Source organism: Bos javanicus, chromosome 13 (genome assembly GCF_032452875.1).
Source record: "Bos javanicus breed banteng chromosome 13, ARS-OSU_banteng_1.0, whole genome shotgun sequence".
In the NCBI taxonomy this organism is placed as follows: Eukaryota; Metazoa; Chordata; class Mammalia; order Artiodactyla; family Bovidae; genus Bos; species Bos javanicus.
In genome coordinates, this window is record NC_083880.1 from 18,522,028 (window position 1) to 18,544,350 (window position 22,323).

Genomic DNA, 22,323 nt, shown 5'->3' on the forward strand with positions numbered 1-22,323 from the left:
CTAAGATCCCACATGCCATGTGATACGGACAAAAAATAAAAAAAATAAAAGGTCATTTGGATTCAGCCAAAAAATAAACAAACAAGAAAGCCACAACAAGTGTCAGAGTCCACTGGGGACTGAGTGGGTGGATAAACAAACCCCTGTGCAGGTCGGCAGGTAGTACTCTCGGGACTTCACTGGTTCATTTAAACTTCGTCACTATTCTATTCAGAAGCTATTCGTGAGGCTTTCTATTTTACAGATGAGCTAACTGAGTTCCAGAGAGGTGACTTAAGATTGTCCAAGGTTACACGGCTATAGGGGCAGAGGCAGAATCGGACTCAGGCAATCCCACCCCAGAGTCCCCTTCTACATACTACTGGTCTTCAAGCTTCATTCACTCACTTTTAGTTTAAATCTCTCCATTTGACTAGACTTCTGAGATAATACAAACATGAAGCCTGAGTCATATGAAATGTGCAGGAAAATGCACCATGAAATTGTCAGATCCCAAAGCCCATTGCTCCCCTACACAGTAAACTAGAAGAATCTCTTCCATGAGAAAGCAATTCATCTCCTACTTTTATTTTTCAAACAAATATCAGTTAACTTGGTTGAATATTTATGTCTCACATTATGACTCTTCAGCAGTTTTTTCTTTTTGTAATTGTAGAAAATTCTTTCTTTGTAAATGTAGACACTTTGGAAAAACACAAAACTTTTTCTTACCAGATAATTTTCATAAGACTAGTTTTCTCAAGTTTCCTTGTTAAAAACATTAGATTTTTATCTTTGATTTATTTTATACTCCTTTGATTGGGTCTGAAAATATTTAAGTGGATATAGACCTCAAAGTTTCTAATCCAGATCTCTATATTTTTAGTTTTTATTGGGAAAACGATGTTCCTTTTCTGCATTTCCCCAGTTAATTTAACAGATCATGCCCTCCTCCAAAGACCATTTCCAAATATCTGCTGAGATCTCTTCTCCTCCACATCCTCAGGGTCCTCCAAGGGCCACCCCACCACTTCCCAAAAGCATATATTTACTGACCTGATTCATTTCCTGCCATCACCTTTCAGCTTTTCTTAGGGAGCTTTTTGATCATTGAAAAGAAATACCTTCAAAGATGTATTACCTCAATAGAGTTTATATGATAAAACCATAATGTACAAAATTTATATTGAAGTGATACAGTTAAGTTTTAAAAGGAGACCATGGTAATGAGGTGACAAAAATATTGTTCATTTATTTTCCAAAATTCCTTGGAAAAATGAATCTACATGGTTACACTTGAAGGATGTTGTACTTTGCAATCACATAATAAAGCCCTGACTACATCGACATCACTCTGAAAAACTGGTGATGATAAAAGCTAAGGATATGGTTCCATTATATAGGATAAAGCAAGTTTCATTTACCTGTCTGTGTATATTGCTTGTTTTTAATTAATTTAAGGTGTTTTTTTCCTTTGTAGCCTTCAGATAGAGACACCATCTGCCACCATATAGACTCTAAAGAATCTGGATAGGGAAATATTCTCATTCTTCCCTTTTTTCTAACCCTTTAATCCAACAAATCTCAGGGCTTTCTGATTATAACTACGAAGTATTTTTCGTCTTTGTCCGCCACATGAAGAGTAGAAAGGAAGAAATAAACCTCTTATTATTTATTGATGATATGCTTGTCTGCATAGAAAACCCAAAAGAATATATAGAAAAATTATGAAAACCAATAAGAGTTTGGCTAGGCTGTTGAATACAAAATCAACACACTAATGCCAATTGCCTTTTTATATACCACCGAAAGTAAAAAGTATAATTTTGAAAAAACAAAAACAATGACAGTAGTAGCAAAAGTATGAAGGAGCAAGGGAGAAATCTTGCAAAATGAGTAAGCTCTTTAGGAAAACATTTTAGACCGTTGTGGACTGACAGTAAAGAAGGGCAAAGTAAGTGGAAAGATGTATTATATTCATAGATGGAAAGAGTCAATATCAAGTATTCCTATAATGGTCATTTTAAATCAAGGTCCCAAAGGTTCTGCCCCATCCCTCCCTACTGGAAACTCGACAAAATGATTCAAAAATGAATAAAGAAGAGAAAAGCATGAAGAATGGTTAAGAGACTCCTGAAAATGTGTCTTGACTAGTTACATAAGACCCATCATATGGCAGCAATGACTGTTGGTATTGGCACAAAGCTAGACAGACAAATGGACTGCTGCTGCTGCTGCTAAGTCGCTTCAGTCGTGTTCGACTCTGTGCGACCCCATGGACGGCAGCCCACCAGGCTCCCCCGTCCCTGGGATTCTCCAGGCAAGAACACTGGAGTGGGTTGCCACTTCCTTCTCCAGACAAATGGACAGACTAATGCAAATATGGAAGCTCTATTTATGACTGGAGAGGCATCAAAGATTCGTGAAAAAAAGAGTGGACAATTCAGCAAATGCTATTGATCCAAACAATTGGCTATCCATATAGAAAAACATGAAGTTGGATTGCTTCCTCTGACATTAAAAATCCATTCTATGTGAATTTAAAGACAAAATCAAAAGGCAAAACTATGACAAAATTTAAAAGACAATTAGGAGAATATATAAGCTTGAAGTAGGTACAGATTTTTAAAATAAGATGCAAAAAACAAACTGTGAAGGAAAATAAAGATAAGTTGAACTATGTTAAAAATAAAAATGCTCATTATAAGACAACTTATGAGAGTTAAAAAGAAAGTAACAATCTGGAGTAGGACATTTGCAATACATACCACCGACAAAGGATCAATATACAAATTAATAAAACAAGTAGGTACAAAAATAAGACAGACCACCCGATAGGGAAACAGACAGAGGCATGAAAATGTACCTCATAGAAAAGGCAACACGAATGGTCCACAAATACATGAAAAGGCGCACAGTCTCATATAGCAATCAAGGTAAGGAAAATTAAGGGCACCAATTAGATACGATTTCACACTCACCCCCAAGTTAAAAAGTCTAACAATCCTACATACTGGAGAAGATGTAGAGACATGGAAATTTCCACTTGGGAAACAAATTTGGCCGTGACTAGTGAAGCCAACATGTGCGGGACCTACAGCCAAGACACCCAACTCCTGAGAAATATATCCTAGATAGTGCTCACAAAGAATCTGGACCAAACTGGGCAAATCCAGGGCAGCTGTGCCTGTGGAGGGGAAGGCAGGGGAGGGAGAACTCTGGGTGATTTTCAGGTTTAGGGCTGGAGCTGATGGCAGTGCCACTTACTGAGGTTTGGAAGCCCAGAAGAGTGGGGTGGGTATCCAGGGTCCTTTTTAGATTGCAGATGCCTTTTCTGCATCCAGGATGTAGTATCTTATGAGCAGATGGGAAAAGGAGTCTGGGAATCAGAGGAGAGCTGGGGGCTGGGTTCCTATGCCCATCCTTCTGTCCTCCCATCTGTTTGTCTCTCCATCAGAATCAAGATCATGAATGCTATTTAAGCCCATGGACTGGATGGGATATCTAGGCAGCCAAGAGAAATGGAGAAGATATTGGGACTGAACCTTGCTGTGCTCCACCATTTAATGATTCTTCAGACTTGAGATATCCAGCCAAGGTCACGGAAAAGGAGTGGCCAGAACGGCAGGAAAAAGATCAAAGTGTGTGATATCCTGGAAGCTCCTGAAAGAAGTGCTTCCAGAGGAAGGGACAGTGTCAAGTACAAGGGTCAAGTAAGAAAAGACCGTTGGATGCGGAAACAAGGAAGGTGTGTGCGACCTTGAGGGATCTCAGTGGAATTGTGGAGACAGGAACATGATTCAAGTGGATTTAAGAGAAAATGGGAATGAGAGTGTGGGTGGCTGAACCAAGTCAGTCCTTTACAAACTCATGCTCTGAAGAGCAGCAGAGAAATGGAAGTCCTTTCTGGGAGATGTGGGGACAAAGGAAGGTGTTGCGGTTTTTGTTTTTTGTTCAGGATATGAGTTTCTGGAACTTGTTTGTATGCTAATGGGAATGATTTAACAACAGAGGGAAATTCTGATAAAAAATTTGGGGAACCAACATTCTCAAGGCAAGAGGATTACATAAGGAACATAGAATTCAGATTATTGTCAACATGCGTGTTACTAAAAATGTATTTTGAAAAAAAATCATTCTCCCTAACTCTATAAAATAGACTATAAAATACATATTAATGATAACAATAATGACAATGTAAGGTAAGCACCATGTTTATCAAGTACCTTCTGTAAGTCAGAGACTCTGCTGCTTTAGTCACTGTATTACTCTGACAACACACAGATGAAAAATTTATTAAGATTTTTTTTCTTGATGTGGACCATTTTTTAAAAGTCTTTATTGAATTTGTTATGATATTGCTTCTGGGTTTCTTTTTTTTTTTTTTGCTTTTGTTTTATGTTTTGGTTGTGAGGCATGTGGGATCTTAGCTCTCCAATCAGGGGTCAAACCCACACCCCCTACATTGGAAGATGAAGTCTTAACCACTGGGCCACCAGGGAAGTCCCCAAATTTATATATTTATTTTTTGAAATGTTTACAAATGAAGAAGTTGAGACTCAGAGCATTTCATGGGCTGGCAGTGAATAAGTGACAGATAGGTGATGAATAGATGGCCGGTCTAGGATCCAAATCCAGACTCTTGGTTAATGCCTAGGTGCTCTGACTGCCCAGTGATGTTCAGATCTGGGTCTGGCAAGCCCCTCCACCTCCCTCCACCCTGTGCTTCTGCAAACCCCATAGGCCCTGGGCTGTTGCTCCCATAGAGCAAGATGTATCACAATTGGGAACCTGTCTCACTGTTTTGTTTAGAACATTTTTTCCCATTTGAAATGGTGATGTTATCTCTCCCATGACTGAAATGGTTACCACCGTTAATGCAAGAGCTATTTTCACATACAAGCTATTGCCTGAAAACAAAAAGTCCCATGAGAATAAATACGACCTGTTCAGGACAAGTTCTAGGAAGTTGTGTTTAAGCTTATTTGTACTTTCCAAAGTCTCCTTATTTCCAGTTCATAGATAAATGTGCATCTTTGTATGGCAATCTTCTGGAGATCAGGACATGTGTTTTTCACTGTTTTTATATTTCCTTTATCGTTCTCTAAGAGCTTGGTATTCTGGAGAGGTGTTCAATAGTGGAGATGCTGTCTGGTTGATGGCAAGTGTGTGTGGAAATCTCAGACTTAATGAGTTTCCTCCTATCTAGGTCATGAAGAACTCCAGGGAATGAGAACCTTATTGGATTGGATCCATGATTGAACAAGTTTTTAACATCAACCTGGGGAATGATCGATTGATTGCTAAACTTTGAAAAAAAAATTTTTTTTTTGGTGCATGTATGCCATAGAAGAAGCCCTCATTATCTTAGCATAAAAAACCAATACAATGGAATCCACTTCTAATGTGGAACAAAATTTTCATATTAGTTAAATTAAAAAAAATTATTGGGGTTAGTAGATTTACAGTGTAGTATTAGTTTCAGGTGTACAGCAAGATTAATGTGTTATATCTACTCTTATTTATATTCTTTTCACACATAAGCCTCATATTAATTACATTTTTTAGATTTTTTTTTGATTGGGATTTATCTAGAAAATGAAACTAGATAGCAAAAAACCTAAATTTTAAAAAACGTGTATTAAGAAGGTTTAGATTAGGTCACATTATAATATGAACTATGTCTTTTTTAAAAAATAATGCTATTTATCTATGTATTTTTGCCTGTGTTGGGTTTTCGTTGCTGCTTGTGCTTTCTCTAGTTTTGGTGAGCCAGGGCTACTCTTTGGTTGCAGAGTCTGGGCTTCTCATTGCAGTGGCTTCTCTTGTGGAGCATGGGCTTTAGCCTGTAAGGGCTTCAGTAGTTGCGGCTCATGGGCTCAAGAGCACAGGCTCAATAGTCGTGGGGCACGGGCTTAGTTGTTCCGTGGCATGTGGAAACTTCCTGGATCAGGGATCGAACCTGTGTCGCTCCTGCATTGGCAGGCAGATTCTTTACCACTGAGCCACCAGGGAAGCCCTGAACTAAGTCTCAGAATAGACTCAAAGGAAATTAATCTGAGGAGAGAGAGAACCTTTCTGACATAATCGTATAATCCTCTGCTGATTTTACACTCTGACCATGGAAAGAACTGTTTCTACAAAAATGTGCCCCAGTTTCATCAGTTTTCCTAAGGGCCTTTCTTAATCCTTTGATATTCAAATCATTCTTTTTCTGAAGCTCATCTTCATTACCCTCGTGGACCCTCTTCCGTCTTCAACAGTCCAACCCGGGTGGAACTTCCCTGGTCCACAGCGCTGCCTGTGATGAGGACGGTTGTCCATATTGTTTCCATGAAAACCCAGCTATTTTATGAGATTACAGTTTTGCTCTGTGCCCATCTAAACCAGATGTTTATAACCTCAGACCATCAGATCCTAATGACTTATGACTTGGTGACCTAGATGGCAATGGAGATGTGGTCATGGAGCAGAAAGAGACATCATCATGGTTGTGCATGGAGCTCCATTAGTGGCTCATTTTGGTTGTTGTTTCTCTATGTTATGTGAGTTTGGAGTTAAGAGAAAAATATTTGCCCATCCCAACTTGAAGTGGTGGGATGGAGGGAGAGGGGGGAAGACAGAAAAAGACGCTTCCCAGGTGGCACAAGTGGTAAAGAATTCACTTGCCAATGCAGGAGATATAAGAGATGTAGGTTCAATCCCTGGGTTGGGAAGATCCCCTGGAGAAGGAAAAAATGCAGCCCACTCCAGTATTCTTGCTTGGGAAATCCCATGGGCAGAGGAGCCTGGTGGGCTACAATCCATGGGGTCGCAAAGAGCCGGACATGACTGATCGCTCACACATACAGAAGAGAATTCGCTTTTAACTGCCTTTCTCACTTCATCCCATTCAGCTCTCTCAATGTTCTATATTTCTCTGGAATCACATCCTTCCTCCTGTTTCAACCCCAAGTCTGTTAGCCACAGTTACTAATGTTTCCTACCACCCACTCTTTTCCCCAACCCCAAGCACTGAGGGAGAGAGCCTAGAAGGGCCTGGAAGATAAAAGTGCTTCTCCAAGAGACAGGGCCCCTTAAACAATGAGGACATGGATTTAGGCCCTGAGAAAAGGTAGGAGGATTGCACCTTTAGTCCCCATCCCATAATTTAAATTCTCAGCACACCCCAGGGACCAAGGCGTAGCTCCCTGCAGCAGCTGCTCTAATTACAGCCCTTCGGGGAATGTCGTCATGCTCCGTCCAACCTCCCTCTCTACCACCCCACCCTCCGAATCACTGCTGCCCAGCCCAGGCCCAGAGCCACCACTTCCAATGCTCTGCTAAGGTCTAAACCAATGTTAGATGACCATCCTTTCAAGAAGCACTGTCTTAAACCACTGTCTTATGTCTGTAGGTTACATGCTATCCAGAGTACAGCAATCTCCGTTAATGAGATGAATCTACTTGTACTAATGTGAAAAGCTGCCCGAGATATATTAAGTCAACAAAAATGTGCAAAACTGTATCTATAATAAAACATTTTGCTAAATTATTGGTATTGACATATATATTAGTTCATGGAACTGGACATTAAAATGGAAGATTCAATGACATCAACACTGTAGGTAGGATAGATGTCAGATACCATGCAGAGCATGACACAGGTCACCCTGGAGGAATCTTCAAAGTAAATACAGAGAACTAGTTCTGGGCCCATTGAATCCTGGTGCCTATTTTGAGAATATAAGCGAGTGGAGATGGGGGGCTTTGGGAGAAAGTGAATTTGAAGAGTTCTGCTACCGAGGCCAGGAACAGGGAAGTGCTGGAGCCCCTTGAGGATGGGCTCCTCCAGACCCTTGCAGAGCTGGGTTTGCGTCCCTCAGAGTTGGGGGACCTCACGGATTGGTGCCTGATTCATGCCCGACAAAGCAAAAGCGGCTTGTGGCAGGGCGAAGAGCAGAGGGCTGTTTGTGCAAAGTGACCACGCTCCCATAGATCTGTGTGTATGGAGATGTAACGCATGGCTGTTTCTTGCAGATCCTGGTGAGAGAGCCAGTCTGCTGTCACTTAAAGTCCATTAAAGTCCAAAAGGAGGGGTGGGAAGGGCCAGGGCCTCCATCACAGAGAGTCTGAGCCAGGAGTGGATACTGAGACCTGAACTGGGCAGGATCCAGTCGAAGCAGAGGCATCCTCTAGGCCTGAGGGCCTAGCAGGGGACCCACAAGGTGACCCTGAAACACCCCGGAAAGGAGGTGTTGACTCAAAGCATTTTTTCCGCCCAGTGTAGTAGCCAGCAGCCGAGTGGGGAGGTCCGCGTCTCTCATCACTTGTGTTCCCCACCCTCGACTTGGCCAAGCCAGCAAGTGGGAATGAAAGAAAGAAAGTGAAATCGCTCAGTCGTGTCCGACTCTTTGCAACCCCATGGACTGTAGCCTACCAGGCTCTTCCATCCATGGAATTTTCCAGGCAAGAGTTCTGGAGTGGGTTGCCATTTCCTTCTCCAGGGGATCTTCCTGAACTAGGGATCGACCCCAGGTCTCCTGCATTGCTGGCAGACACTTTACCATCTGAGCCACCATGAGGAGAAAAAAAAAGAGAGAGAGAGAACCAGATGCACCATTTGCAGGAAAGGAAGTATCTTCTTTGAACGAAGGCTGAATTCACGAACCAAAGCTTGGATATCTAGTTTCTAGATATCTAGTTTCTGATTTGCTACTGTGTTTTGAGATTGCATGACAGTCTAGTTCCTAAAAACTGAGCAAGAAAATTGAGGAGACTGCCCAGTGATTAGCCAGTGGCAGGGGAAAATTTCCCTGCTGGATCAATTTTAAGGGGCCTTGGAAACAAAAATACAGCAGTGTTATTCTCACACCTCTTCATTGTGCTTCATGGAAAGACTGGTTTCATAAACAAGGTAAGAGGTCCCAGAAGAAAACCACCAGCTCCGGTTATCTCCAGCAGGGTGGGGACAGGAAGTTGTCCTTTTTTTCTCTTATCTGTTTCCACTGTGTTTGAATTATGGAAGCAGAGCATGGGGACTTTTGTAATCAGAAAAGCTGTGATGACAAATATGCCCATCTAAAATAATAGGGCAAAAAGTCATCTCCGTGAGTGAAAAAAAAATATGGTAGAAAGAGAGCAAGTTGAAAAACAACATAGCAATCATTGTAGCTAACATTTGTAGAGGCCATTCCATTTTCCAGAAGATTTTCATCTTAATGATCTCATTTGATTGTTTCAGCAACCCTGGAGATGTGCATTTGAATTATTCACATTGTGCAGATGTAGAAACAGAAACAGTCATAATTGTTGGTTACTTTGCTTGGCCAACAACACTGCTAGTAATGAGAAGGCTCAGATTTAAGTCTCTGCCTGTGAGTCCCATATTCCTCCTATTGCATAACATCAAGTGCTGCCCTGAAAGAACATTGAGTTGTCAGGAAGCATTCGCCCAGCCCACTCCCTGTGGAGGGTACGTGGTCCCCTGCTGACATGACACAATAAAGCCATGTTGGCATGGCCTGCATTGACAGTATTTTTCTGAATTATATTCCACTTTCCTCTTTAAAGAGGATCTCTATGTGTTCCCTCCCACCTTCAAACTGATATTCTTGCTGGATGCCTTGCCTGTCAATGACTCCATCATTTTTCTAGTATCACAGTCTCAAAATTCAGTTTTCTTTGATTTCTCCACCTCATTTTATTCCAAAGTTGGTCATTTTTAAGTCTTTTAGCTTCTCTTCTAGAGGAACTTAGATCTGTTCATAATCCATTTCCCTGGATTGGACATCCCCCCTTGGTTCAGATGTTTAATTTCCTATGTGGCTCACTGCCAATTGTCCATTTTCAAATTTGCCCTTTTCTGGAAGCTTTGTCTGACCACCAAGGCTTCAGCCTCTGTGTTTCCAGTTATACACTCTGTGTTTTAACGGTCTGTTCACATTGCTCTCTGGCTGTCTCCATCCCAAGAGGAAGGCCATCCTTGAGGACATGATTGCATCTTACCTTTTATCACTGTTTAGCACAGTGCTTGACAAAATGCTAATTTCCCCAATGAAAGCTGAATGAGTGAATGAGTAAATTTTTTACAAAGGGACATCTCTGAAGCACATGAACTCTGGGTGTCACAAGTGGGAAGAAGAGTGCTGGGTGTCAGAGGGAGAGAGACGGCCAAGCTGTACCACCGCATGTAGGGTCTTTCCAGTCCAGGGGTTGAACCCATGTCTCCTGCATTGGCAGGCAGCCTCTTAACCACTGGACTACCAGGGAAGTCCTAAAAGAGAGACTTTGGTATAAAAGGCCCCTAACACACATTTTCACCCTTTACTTCCAGCCACTCACTTCCAAGAGTCTTCCACTTCCTTAAGGCCTGTCTGCTCATCACTGCTTTGCCCAAAGCCTGGATCATCCTGCTTCTTGCTCAGTGGGCCTCCCTTCCTGAAGTTCCTGGGAGTCACCCTCAGGATGCTGGCAGGAATGTCTCCATGCTATCTCTGAGCTGAGCAGAGACCCAGGGCCACAAAGGGCAGCTTGCCTCGGAGAACTTCCCCACCTGGAACAAGCTGGTAGCCTCTGCTGAGATGCTGAGCAGATGACATTCCAAAGCACAGAGACAGCGAGCTTTTGAAATTGAACTCCTAGCTTAGCAGCGTAGTAAGAGGAGGGAGGGTGACTCAGCCCTCTCATGTCAGGGGCAGAGGAGCAGCCGGGCTGGGTGTGTGCTGCTCAGCACACTTGCATTACTGCTTAGAACACCAGCACCCGGGTGCTGGATTTTATCACAGAGCAGCCTCGCCGCCACATGGCTCCTTCTGACATGAGCAGTCTGGCTTTGTGGAAGGAAGACTTCCCGTGGTCAGCTGGGTGAGGTTGGGGGGGTGGAGGTGGAGAACTTTGGGTGGAGGTGGAGATGGGGACTCTGGGTGGGGATGGAGATGGGGGACTTTGGGTGTGTCTCAGGACAGGTAACCCAGGTTGGCCCACTGCCCAGAAGGTCCTGCATATAGATTAATTTGTTGTTTTTAAATGTAGATTAATTTGGCCGCATTGGGTCTTAGTTGTGGCATGTGGGCTTAGTTGCCCCCGGACAGGTGGGATCTTAGTTCCCTAACCAGAGATTGAACCCACGTCCTCTGCATTGCAAGGTGGATTCTTAACCACTGGACCACTGGGGAAGTCCTGCCGCATGGTTAATTCCACCACAGTGACTGCAATTAAAGCTTCCCTGTCACCCAGCCTCATTGTTTCAAGATTTGAGAATTTCAGACATTTAATCTTGACAAGCTCAGGAAAAAGTATATTGTTCTAATGATCAACCACAATGCATTTTCCCCCTTCTTTACTGAATGAAGCTGCTCAGTCACATTTGCTAAAAAAACAGTCTTTAAAAGCTGATTCATATCCCCTAACCTGAAGTCCTTTAGAGCTGAGATTTATCCAAGCATTGGTGGGAGGCTTTATGTGAACTCATTTCATCCTTTTCCTTTTAATCATCAAAGGTTAAGTATCCTCTGGGCGAGGAGAATTTCTCTTCTTAAGAAATGATTACAATCATTTCCCTGATCTGTTCCCCTTCCTACCTCATTTTCTCAAAGTCTTGGAGTAAAAATAAAAAACAAACAACGACTTCAGTACTTCGTGCTTCTAGGAGAGCCACGCCCACCTTGGAGAGACGGCAGAGTGGTCCTCCCAGCTGGGAATCCCAACTTAGACTAGGAGTCTCACTTCCTATGCCTCTGGACTCCTCCAGCTTAGAAGGTCAGCACTCTAGGCCTTGCTGGAGAACTTGACCCAGGACTTTGCTCTCAAAGATTCAGCTGAAAGAACCTCAGGTGGAGACACCTCTCCATACTACTGGCTGCTCCCATCTGCCTCAGGTCAAGTGGCCACTGGCAAGTAGGCAGCTCAGACTGCTTTGCTTGACTCTCCTATAGATCTGTCTCCAATAGCTCAGTTGGTAAAGAATCCACCTTCAATGCAGGAGACCTGGTTCGATTCCTGAGTTGGGAAGATCTGCTGGAGAAGGGACAGGCTGTCCACTCCAGTATTCTTGCACTTCCCTTGTGGCTCAGCTGGTAAAGAATCTGCCTGCAATGCAGGAGACTTGGGTTCGATCCCTGGGTTGGGAAGATCCCCTGGAGAAGGGAAAGGCTACCCGCTTTAGTATTCTAGCCTAGAGAATTCCATGGACTGTGTAGTCCATGGGGCCACAAAGAGTTGGACATGACTGAGCCACTTTCACTTTCTTACAGATCTGTCTCCAATAGCTGGGTTTTAACATCACCATTGGTGCTACCTTAACTCTGCTCCATGTGTTTCTGGGCTGGCCTTTGAGGACTTGATTGACAAGCTCCCTCATTCTTAGGCTTTAGAGCATGGAAAGCAGAGAGGCATTTGATGAAGGAACCATGGATCTTGAGTGGTGGATCACGATGCTGGATGGATGGATAAAAGGATGCAGGGGATGGCTTTCTGTAAGGAACTTGGGGATCTCTTCCTGCACACTGAGATTGGGTGACATGGGGGCATCTAGAAGTGTTTTCCAAGCAAGGCAGTGGGGCTGACACAGCTTCCAGGCATTTCTGGGGACTGGCATAGGGCAGCAAGAATACAGTAGACACTCTGGTGACTACCGATGGACTGGTTGAGGGCAACCTGGACTATTTTGAACGGAGGACTTGGATGCCCATGGTTGGGTATGAAAGTCAACACCACCCCATTGGAAATCACAAGCTGGTGAGTCAGGTGCCTTTTGGATTACACCAGCCTCTAGAGTAAAGACAGTGTTGGATGCAAGGGAAAAGGAGATGGGCCAACCTCATCCTGTGAGATTTTCTTCTGATCAGAACCAGGTCAATCTGTGTACTTTTCATGTCTGATGATGGGGGATCATTAAGGCTCCTCCTGTCTCTTGTTCTTTTCCTTTTCTTTCATTGACTTATTACTATCACCCAAGCAATTCATATGAGCTCAAGCTTCATTAGAAAAAGCACTGTTTTTAGACTTCTGTTTAATGTTGCACAATAGGAAGATCTGTGGAGTCTAAATGCCATTCTTTTTTTTTTTTTTTTCCGGCTGCGACTCAGCCTTGGATCTTAGTTTGCCGACCAGAAATTGAACCCAGGTTACCTGCAGTGGAAGTGTGGAGTCTTAATCAAAGGACCACCAGGGAAGTCCCTTACATGCCATTCTAATTTTCCTCAATCTTTGCATTCTATCCTAAACAGCTTTACTTACTTTTACAATATTTGTACATATGTTAAGAAGCCATCTTTCTCCCATCCCTCTGCATTCATTCACTCTTTCATCACACTTAAAAGCTAGTGTGCAGATAGCCTTGGGAGAACAATTCTGGGAAAGTGCTGTCAGAGAGGGCACTTGTAAATTCCTCAACAGTGCATGTGGCTTCCAGCCATTAGCAGTGCCATCCTGTAGAGCTCTGCTGTCCAATATGGTGGCCACCAGCCACATGCAGCCACTGAACTCTCACAAGGTCAGACACGTGCTGGTTACTCCGTCTTTGACGGAAGAGTGAATGCATAAGTGAATGAATATGGAGGACTGGTTCAAAGGAAGATGTGCTGCATGTTTAAACTATGCACAGGGTCATGAAGAATTAGTAGGCCAAAAAATGTATGAAAAATAGTGGTTAGTAGACATTTGGTTCTGTCCAAAACTTTCATAGGACATTTGGTCTACACCAAAAGGTTCTCGATATTTGGTCACTTTTGGCCCTGTCCAAAACATCCATGGCGACATTTGGTCCATGTCAAAAGGTCCTTGATATTTGGTCCTGTCCCAAACCATCTGACATGGAACAAATATGCCCATGATGTTTTGTGTGTGTGCATGCTATGTCGATTCAGTCCTGTCTGACTCTTTGCAACCCTATCGACTGCAGCCCACCAGGCTCCTGTGTCCATGGGATTCTCCAAGCAAGAATACTGGAGTGGGTTGCCATGCCCTCCTCCAGGGGATCTTCTTGACCCAGGGATTGAACTTGAGTCTCTTATGTCTCCTGCATTGGCAGGCAGGTTCTTTACCACTAGTGCCACCTGGGAAGCCCTCATGATGTTTCGGACAGGACCAAGTGTCCTGCAAAGAAAATGTTCATTAGTATTTTTTAAAAGTTGATTATATGTTGAAATGATAATAGGATATACTAGGTTGAATAAAATATATCATTGAAATTAATTTCATCTGTGGCTACTAGAAGATTTTAAGTTAGGAATATAGTTCGCTTGGTGTTTCTCTTGGACAGTTTCACTCTAGATGGCCTGCTTCCACCCCCTTCACTTTCCTCTCTCCCAGGAAGGAGCATTTCCTCTGGGTACCAGCATTATCTCCATATGTAGCACCTCTCATACCCTAGTGGCTGCCTATTCACGTCTGAAAACCGTTTCCAGCGTCAGAACCTCTTGAAGGAGGAACTTTCATACCCAGCCCACAGTGCTGTGCTTGTTATAAAATAGACAATAATTAATTGGTGAATACTGATCAATTGCTCCTATTAGACTAAACTTGTGTGAGGCAAGGCATTTACAATTGTTAATGTGGTCTTAAGTATAATACTGCATAGGCATTCAGTATGTGTGGGAAACATTTCAGAGATAATTTCTAAAATACATATGAATTTAAAAAATTCCTGGAAATATTTTTTTCCTAATTATTAAAACTTTTAAGGGTATGGTGCTAGGTAATTCAGTACTGTTCCTATACACATGGGGTGTGTATTTATTTCACAGTGTACATGAATGCTGCTGGATAGAGTTGAATTTATGGTCCATGTGGTCACACCTGCCCATTTACAAAATAGACACAAAACCCAGCTAGATTCTAATCAATTTTCAAAATTCTCTGATGTTTTCAAAACCAATTGAAATCAATCAATTATAAAAGAGAAGTATAAGTTAGGTAAGAGTCATAATTTTTTTTAACCAAAATAAGCAGAATTTAAGACAGTAAACATACTAGAAAATATTTACTTAACGTTTAACCCTTAACTTTGATGAGTTTGCTTCTCAGGGGTCTGGGTTTGCTTTTATGCTCATCTCAGGTCAGAATCAATATGGTCAAACTGAACATTTTGTAGACGTGAACGCAGCCTGGCCCTAATGTATCTTTATGGTTAGACATTAGATAAGTATATTAGTGAAAACAGATTTATTATTTGTAAGAAAATTTTATGAGTTTGACTCAAGACACCAAAGTGTCTGGTATCTAAAATTAACACAGCATTAGTTTTTCATCAGTTATTAATATAGAGGGAATCACTGTATCTAGATAAACTTGGTAGATTTAAATAAAGACTTCAGGTTTTATCTGGTTAGCTAAATCACATTGTAATTATTAATCTTATGATCATATTTTTGAAAAGCTGTCTAAACTTATTAATGATTTAATAGTGGAAGGAATTGATGTACACAAAATGGTACAGGAGTACTTGGATGCTGTCTCTTTTCTGAATTCAGGCCTCCCTCCCAAGTTCGGCTGTAAACACTTTGCTGGCTTGAATCTGTAATGTCTTGAATTACAGTTATTGGAGTAGCTATCTTATTTTAAAATCTAAATTTTTCTTACTCACTTAAAAAAAAATTCTGCTTGTGGGATCAAATTAAGGGAAGTGAGTACAGGTTTGATTGAAGGTCATGAGTCCTGGTCCAGACACTAAACAGCTGTCTGGCCAATTCAGCAATTTCTCTGAGCCTTGGACTCCTCCCCCAGGCTATCCCTCCCCCTCAGCATCCTCCTTTGCTATCTGGTCCTGACTTTGTTACCCTTCACCCACATCATGATATGTGTGTGTGTGCTCAGTCCCTTAGTCGTGTCTGACTCTTTGTGACCCCATGAACTGTAGCCTGCCAGGCTCTTCTGTTCATGGAATTTTCTAGGCAAGAATACTGAAGCCAGTTGCCATTCCCTTCGCCAGGGGCTCTTCCAGACACAGGGATCAAACCTGTCTCCAGCACTGGCAGGTGGATTCTTTACCACTGCGCCACCTGGGAAGCCCTACATTAGAGTAACTGGACTCTACTAAACTACACACTCCCACGTGGCAGCATGCACTAAGTATCTTAACACATTATTTTAATCTTAATAATTTATCTCATAATTTATGGAGATCATCAGCCCCACTTTTCAGCGAATAAAACTGAGGCTGGAGAGAGACTGAGTGGCATGTCTAAAGCACAAGTAAATGGTACAATTACTATTTCTACCTACATCCCAGCATTGTCTGATGTCCTCTGGCTATTCCTGAACTTGCCTTTCAACCAGAACTATTTTGAGAAAGCCCCACTCTGAACTAGTATACTCCTCTCTTCCCAAAGCATTAAAACAGAGACAACATCTATAATTATCAGTAATTGTTGTTGTGGATCCAAGTATTAATACAGAAGCAAGGAGACCTCTGCAAGATTTGTTGTCGTCGCTGTTACAAACTTAATTATTGGGTAGAAATGTTGAAGGTTGCCTCTAAACAGAAGAGGAGTAAGAGAGTCTTTCCCATGAATCCATGGCAGGAAACTTGGGCTCTCTTTCTGGGTCATCCTCTAGCTTTCTCTGGGTGGCCTTGGGCTAGTGATTTCAACACTCCTTAGCATCCTGGGGTAAGATGGGATGATGACACATGGTGCCTATTTATTGCACTGCTTTGCCAGGATAATTGATTGTACTGGTCAAGGGCTGCAGAGGAATGGAAGTACCTTGTGTATGACAAACCATACTATACCTGGGGCAGTGGAAAGTGCAGGGATCCAAAAAGCAGATTAACCTGTCTTGTTTCCTTAGTTTAAAAAGGGAGGTGGACGGTCACCAACTGTACCTGCTGAAGTTCTCCTCGAGCCGATAGAGCTGTTGATCACTTTCACAAGCCCTCGAGACGCTGGCAAAAATGAATCCACTATCGTTTGGGACAGACCTGGGCCAGCGATGACTCTTTGTTGATACTTGCATTCTTTGAACAGAGAGACACACAGTTGCCAGGAACACTCAGATTCCTGCCATAACAGAGGAGCCTCAGTTACTTTTTTGACGTGGTGTCGATTCCTCTATTAACTGTCGCGGGTCCCCACGCAGGTGACTCCATGCGGCGCTGCTTTCTTCCCCAGGGCTGCGGTGGCCTTCCTAGTGCATTGTTCCTAACTTTGCGTTCAGATTGCTTGGGTTGCAGAATTCTAAGAAATAAAACGATGCCAATTGCTGATGTCGGAGTTGCATACGACAAAGCGGGTGGGTCGCCATGGGGTCACAGGAACTTCAAGGTAAGTGGTGGCCTGGGGAGAAAGGCCTCCCCTCAGAGCAGCCCCTCATTCTGGGGACGAGGTGGGGGGGGTGTTGGGAGTTGGGGGGATCGGGCGGGAGCCGCCCCCTCCCCCGGACCTTTGGGGCAGTGTGGAGTCAGCAGCGATTCCTCTTGGGCCCCTCCAGCGCCAGGAGGGGGATTCACAGCGACAAAGGAAGGGGGGTGCGGGAGGCGGGGGCCGGGGGTTGCGGCGCCCAGGCTTGCTGGGCGGCGGAGGAGGGAGGCCGCCCAGCGCCCCGCGCCAGGTCTCCGCGTGTGCAGTGTGTTGTGGGCCGGCCGCGCCCCTCCCCTCCCCTCCCTCCCCGTCCCTCCCCTCCTCTCCCCTCCCCTCGCCTCCTCCCCGTCCCTCCCCTCGCCGCGTCCCCTCCCCCGCGGCCCGGAGCGAGCGCCGCGCCAGCGCCACACTGCCCGGCCGCCGAGCGCGACGACACACACCGAACAGGTGGCCGGAGGCTGCGGCGCCGCGCGGGCACAGGCGGGCGAGCCCGGGGCCAGGCCGGGCTAGGCGCGGCGAGGGCTGCAGGCCGGGCATGCGAGCCGATCGGGCTCCCGGCCGCGGCCCCTAGCCTCGCGCCGCGCGCCCCGCGCCGCGCGCCCCGCGTGCAGTCGCCTCGGCCCAGGGCGCTCCGGCCCCTCCGGCCGCGGTCACCGAGGGGCGCGGGCCGGCCCGCGGCGGCGGCGGCGGCGGCGGCATGAAAGTGACCGTGTGCTTCGGGAGGACCCGGGTGGTCGTGCCGTGCGGGGACGGCCACATGAAAGTTTTCAGCCTCATCCAGCAAGCGGTGACCCGCTACCGGAAGGCCATCGCCAAGGTGAGGGGCCGGGGGCGCGGGCGGGGGCGGGCGGGCGGCCGAGGGGGAGGAGGAGGGGCGGAGGAGCGGGAGGAGGGAAGGCGCCGGGATCAATATGGCGCTTCCTGGAAGGGGAGGCGGCGGCGGAGGCGGGGAGAGGGAGCGCGCGGCGGCCGGCCCGGCCTGCGCCCCCCGGCCGGGCTGCGGGCCGCAAACTTCCCCGCGCCCGGCCCCCACGCCCCAGCCCCCGCTGTTCCTTCGAGGTCCGGCCGCCGGCGCCCCGAGCCTCCGGGGAGCCGAGCCGGAGCCGCGGCAGGGCGTGCGGAGCCGCTCCCGGCCGCGGGCTGCGGCCCCGGCTCCCCGCCCTGGGCCGCGGGCGGAGGCCGGGCGAGGGAACTTTTCCTGCTGGAGCGGAGTTCGCCCCGCGCGCGGGGAGAGTGGCTGGCTGGTGCCTCTGCGCCCCCCGCCGGGCGGTGGGGGGAGCCCCTCCTGCGTGCCCTGCCGGGCGGGGGTCCCGGGGCGGGTGGGGGCGCGGCGCCGGGAGCGACCAGCTCCAGCTGGCTCGCGATCGTTGCTGGAACCCTGCACTTCGGAGACCGAGAGGCCCGGGAGCACAGCTGGCTCCTGGAAGGAGCACAGCCTGGAGATGGGTCACCGAATTCCGAGTGTTCCTGCCGGCACCTCGCCGTGGACCCGTCTGCACCGAGCTCCTTGCGGAGCCCGGGCCGCGCCCCGGCCTGGAGTGGAGTGGATTTCCCTTTTCCCCGTGGAGTGATAACATTGTCTCCACTTCCCTACATTCCTCTACAATGTGTCAGAAGTGAAAAGGCTTTTTGTTAAATTGTTTTATCGTCTGTGTCTGTTTGACAACAGCCCACGCTTCCCAAGTTTCTCTCAAGCACCTGAGGATATTTCCTTTGCGCCAGAGGAACGTTGGTTGGAAAGCACAGTCACTTTCAGAATTCCCGTTTTGTCTCCGATCTTGGAGTGGTTTGAGCCCTGTGGGTCTGGGGGCCACAGAGGAAAAAAATTTTTTACACTCCTGTTTTGAGGAGAGAGGAAAATTAGCCCGCGTTTGGCCTTTTAAAGATAACCTTGGGGACGGTTAAGAACCTGACACAGTGATGGAATATGTTGACTTTATTTCAGGGCTCTAAAATGTTCCTTACAGTTGGTTGAACTTTTATTGAAAATCAAATAAAATTAGTGGAAATTGGGCACCTGCTTATCTTGAACCACTGTCAACCTCTGAACCTACCTTAAATATTTTAAAGGGTTGTTTATGGATGACAGTTTGTGATCTAAATGTTCGGTACCAATAATCAGATTGCACATGTACTCAGGAAACCAACAGAATAAACTGTGAGAGGAAAGAAAATAATATATACTTTGCAGTGTGCCCAGGTTCCGAGTACAGAGGATTGATGGACGTTTCTTGGCTTACATGCTTAAAATGGACCTGCTTAACATTAGTCATTTACATGCTTAAACATTAACATGCTTAACATTAGTCATATTTCATTATGCACATGATGCATGTGGGTGGAACAGCTTGTTTGGGAGATACAAATGTAGTTGTTTGGGTCATTTGTATGCTCCACAGAAATTCTTAAGCATTTACTGTGACTGAGGCATTGTTCTGGGTGCTGGACATCTGTGAGATCCACTGGCTGCTTGTGGAAATTGGACTGTGAGACTCAAGGAGATATAGGCCACACGGTCCTGCAAGTGAGGGTAGCCAGCCTTTGGACTGGCGAGTTACAGTGCAGTGGGGAGAAGACAGGCCTCTGGGGTTTTGAGTAGATGGAGTTGAGAAGCCTTGGTGAGAGAGCTGGACTTTGTCTTTAGGTATCGGTGGTGGTTTTGCAATGACTGGGGAGCATGAAGAAGGAAACATAGGTTTCTGCAGGGCACCTGGGAAAGCGCCCAAGAGAAGCAGCATCAGAGCTGAGTTTTGAAGGGTAGGTGTGAGACTGATTACTGTTCCTGGTGGAGATGGAAGGAAGGAAGGGTCATGCTCAGAAAGTGACGGTGTTGTTGGAGTTGGAAATAAATGACTCAGAGGCTTCCAAAATTGTTTAAATTCTCTTTAAGTACAATTCACAGTTCAGCAGGTAAATTTTAAAATGGGCTTTGTGGTCTACAAAGTTCAGTCATCAGATCACAAGACTGTTGACTCTCCAGTGTTGCATGAGCTGGAGTTTCTTCCAGGTCCATTTGTATTTTTTTCCTCTTAAATGATTAGGTAATGGCTAAGATGAAACTTTAGTGGTTCTTTCCATTTTGTCCACCTCCTTTAAAATGGTTATGCAGCAAACACTTATTAACACTTGTTTTAACTTTTATCCTCTTATCTCTTCCTTACCCCTTACTGTTGAATAGAACAAGATAAATTTTGTATGAAGAACTGGGTAACTGGGTAGCTGTAGAGTGGTGTTTGGTTGCTAGGTGACATGTGCCATGCCGAACTCCCATCTGGTGGGGAAAAATGGGGGAAGATCATGTTTATGGCTTTGTATAAAAACCAGCTAAGCTGGAAAAAGAAAGAAAGAAATTAAAGGAAAAAGGAAAGAGAAAGAATGATCCCAAGCCACTAAGACTTTCTCTGCAGTGAGCATTTTGTGGTGTGGTGGGGCTAATTTTTGGCATTATATTTAAGCTGTTTTCAGGTTAAACAAATACGTTTTTCTGGGCAGTGGAGTGGTGTGACTGAATACCAGAAATGTCCTCAATAAGCAGATATTTGAAGGCTTACAGTTATTCATAGCACTTTTTTTCCCCTCCAGTTAAAAACTTTTTCTGTTTATGATCCCTGATGGGTGAAAATGGGTTGGCTGTTCTTCCCCATCCACCCATCCTCATCCAGACCATCTCTGAGGAGGGTGCCCTGCTAGACGTGGAGGACCGTGTCATGTGGACTGTTCTGCTCCTACCTGTGGCCTGACTCATCCATGGCCCCCGATGGACACACGGTGCAGAGCACCAACTGCCCGGACTCTATAATGTGGTGACTTGGCTTCTCAGGGCTTTGCCTGCTCTTTCTTTATTCTCAGTGGATCAGGGCTGGCCTGACTTCCCATTTTTTCCTGCTGTGCACCTTAACTCTGGTTAGCAGGAAAAAAAAATCTCCATTCTTTTAAAAAAAAAAAATTGTTTATTTGTTGAAGGGCTACTGTATGCAAAATGTCATGCTCTATGAAGAAATGTAAGGCTGAATTCTTGCTTTCAAGAAGAATGTAATCTGGGAAACAGGGTGAATATATTAAACTAGAAATAACAGTAGGCAATAACATTAATTAGCAATAGAGTGGTACATACAGAGAGTAGCTGCTTCTGGATTTCAGAGATGGAAGTGGTCGTTATAGCCTGGGGGTGGCAATCTCCTGGAATCACTGGGGTTTGCGTATACTAGGCTTAGTCAGTGGGAAGGCTGGCCTGGATTTAGGATGGCACTTCCTAACTGGGTAGTGGAGTAACCCCCAAATCCATTTGCCTGGCTTAGGTGTCCTGGTTTGACAGGTGAATCTGGAATGTGTTGGCTGCCATGCTGAGGGGTGAAAGGGAGGGCATTGTCGGTGAGCATCAGGGCTGGTTTGGCTCCTGTGCTGCTGTCCTGTCAGATGGTGGGGCAGGACCAAGCTGAGGAGGGCCGGGAATGCCAGGATGAGACCCTGAGGCTTCGTACAGTCTGATGGTCCGGGGGGACTGAGGTGTTTGGGCAGGACTAGTTCTCTTCCGGGCAGAGGACCAGGATCACCTTCAGTCCACAGAAACACTGCTGGTCCCTGAGGAGTAATGAAGGGAAGAAAAAAGTGAGGGAGGGCTGTGACTGGAACCTCTTAGCTCCCTTCCATCTCACCCCCAGACCTCTTTTAGGTCTCAACCCCTCTTTTAGGGGTTGAGGGGGAGCTTTGGATTGAATTTGGAGACCTGGGTTTTCTCACCGTTTAACCTTGGGCAGACCAGCCCTACGGAGCCTCATTTCCTCATCTCTTGAATAGGTTCCTCCCCTGCAGGGTTCCTGTGAGTACTGAGGGGTGATGAATGGGCAGCTCCTCAGCTCTGCATCTGGATCCCTAATTGGTTTTACTCACCAAATGGTTTTACTGCCTGTGAGACTTTCCTGAGTAGTCTGCTAGTTCTGTTTGGGTTTTTCCTCTTTGCTCGGGAAGACAGTGTGTAATTTAATTAAAGAATAGGTAGGAATGTTAATATTTGCCTAAGCAACACCGCAATGAAGAGCACATTGTGTGTGTGTGTGTGTGTAGA

At 45.4% G+C, this 22,323-nt stretch overlaps 1 protein-coding gene across 18 annotated transcripts in view; it reads left to right on the plus strand.

The window, feature by feature from the left end:
- The first annotated feature begins 17,135 nt into the window (after positions 1-17,135).
- PARD3 (par-3 family cell polarity regulator) overlaps positions 17,136-22,323 on the plus strand; it is a 601,769-nt gene continuing 596,581 nt past the window's right edge. For 9 of the 18 annotated variants that reach the window (XM_061435906.1, XM_061435890.1, XM_061435900.1 and 6 more), the window contains exon 1: positions 17,136-17,222. In XM_061435906.1, coding sequence (XP_061291890.1) covers positions 17,151-17,222 — 72 coding nt within the window. In that variant the 5' untranslated portion in view covers positions 17,136-17,150. Of the gene's footprint in view, positions 17,223-17,902; positions 18,076-22,323 lie in introns of those variants that run through there. The other 9 variants (XM_061435894.1, XM_061435909.1, XM_061435895.1 and 6 more) reach the window with 2 other exon arrangements.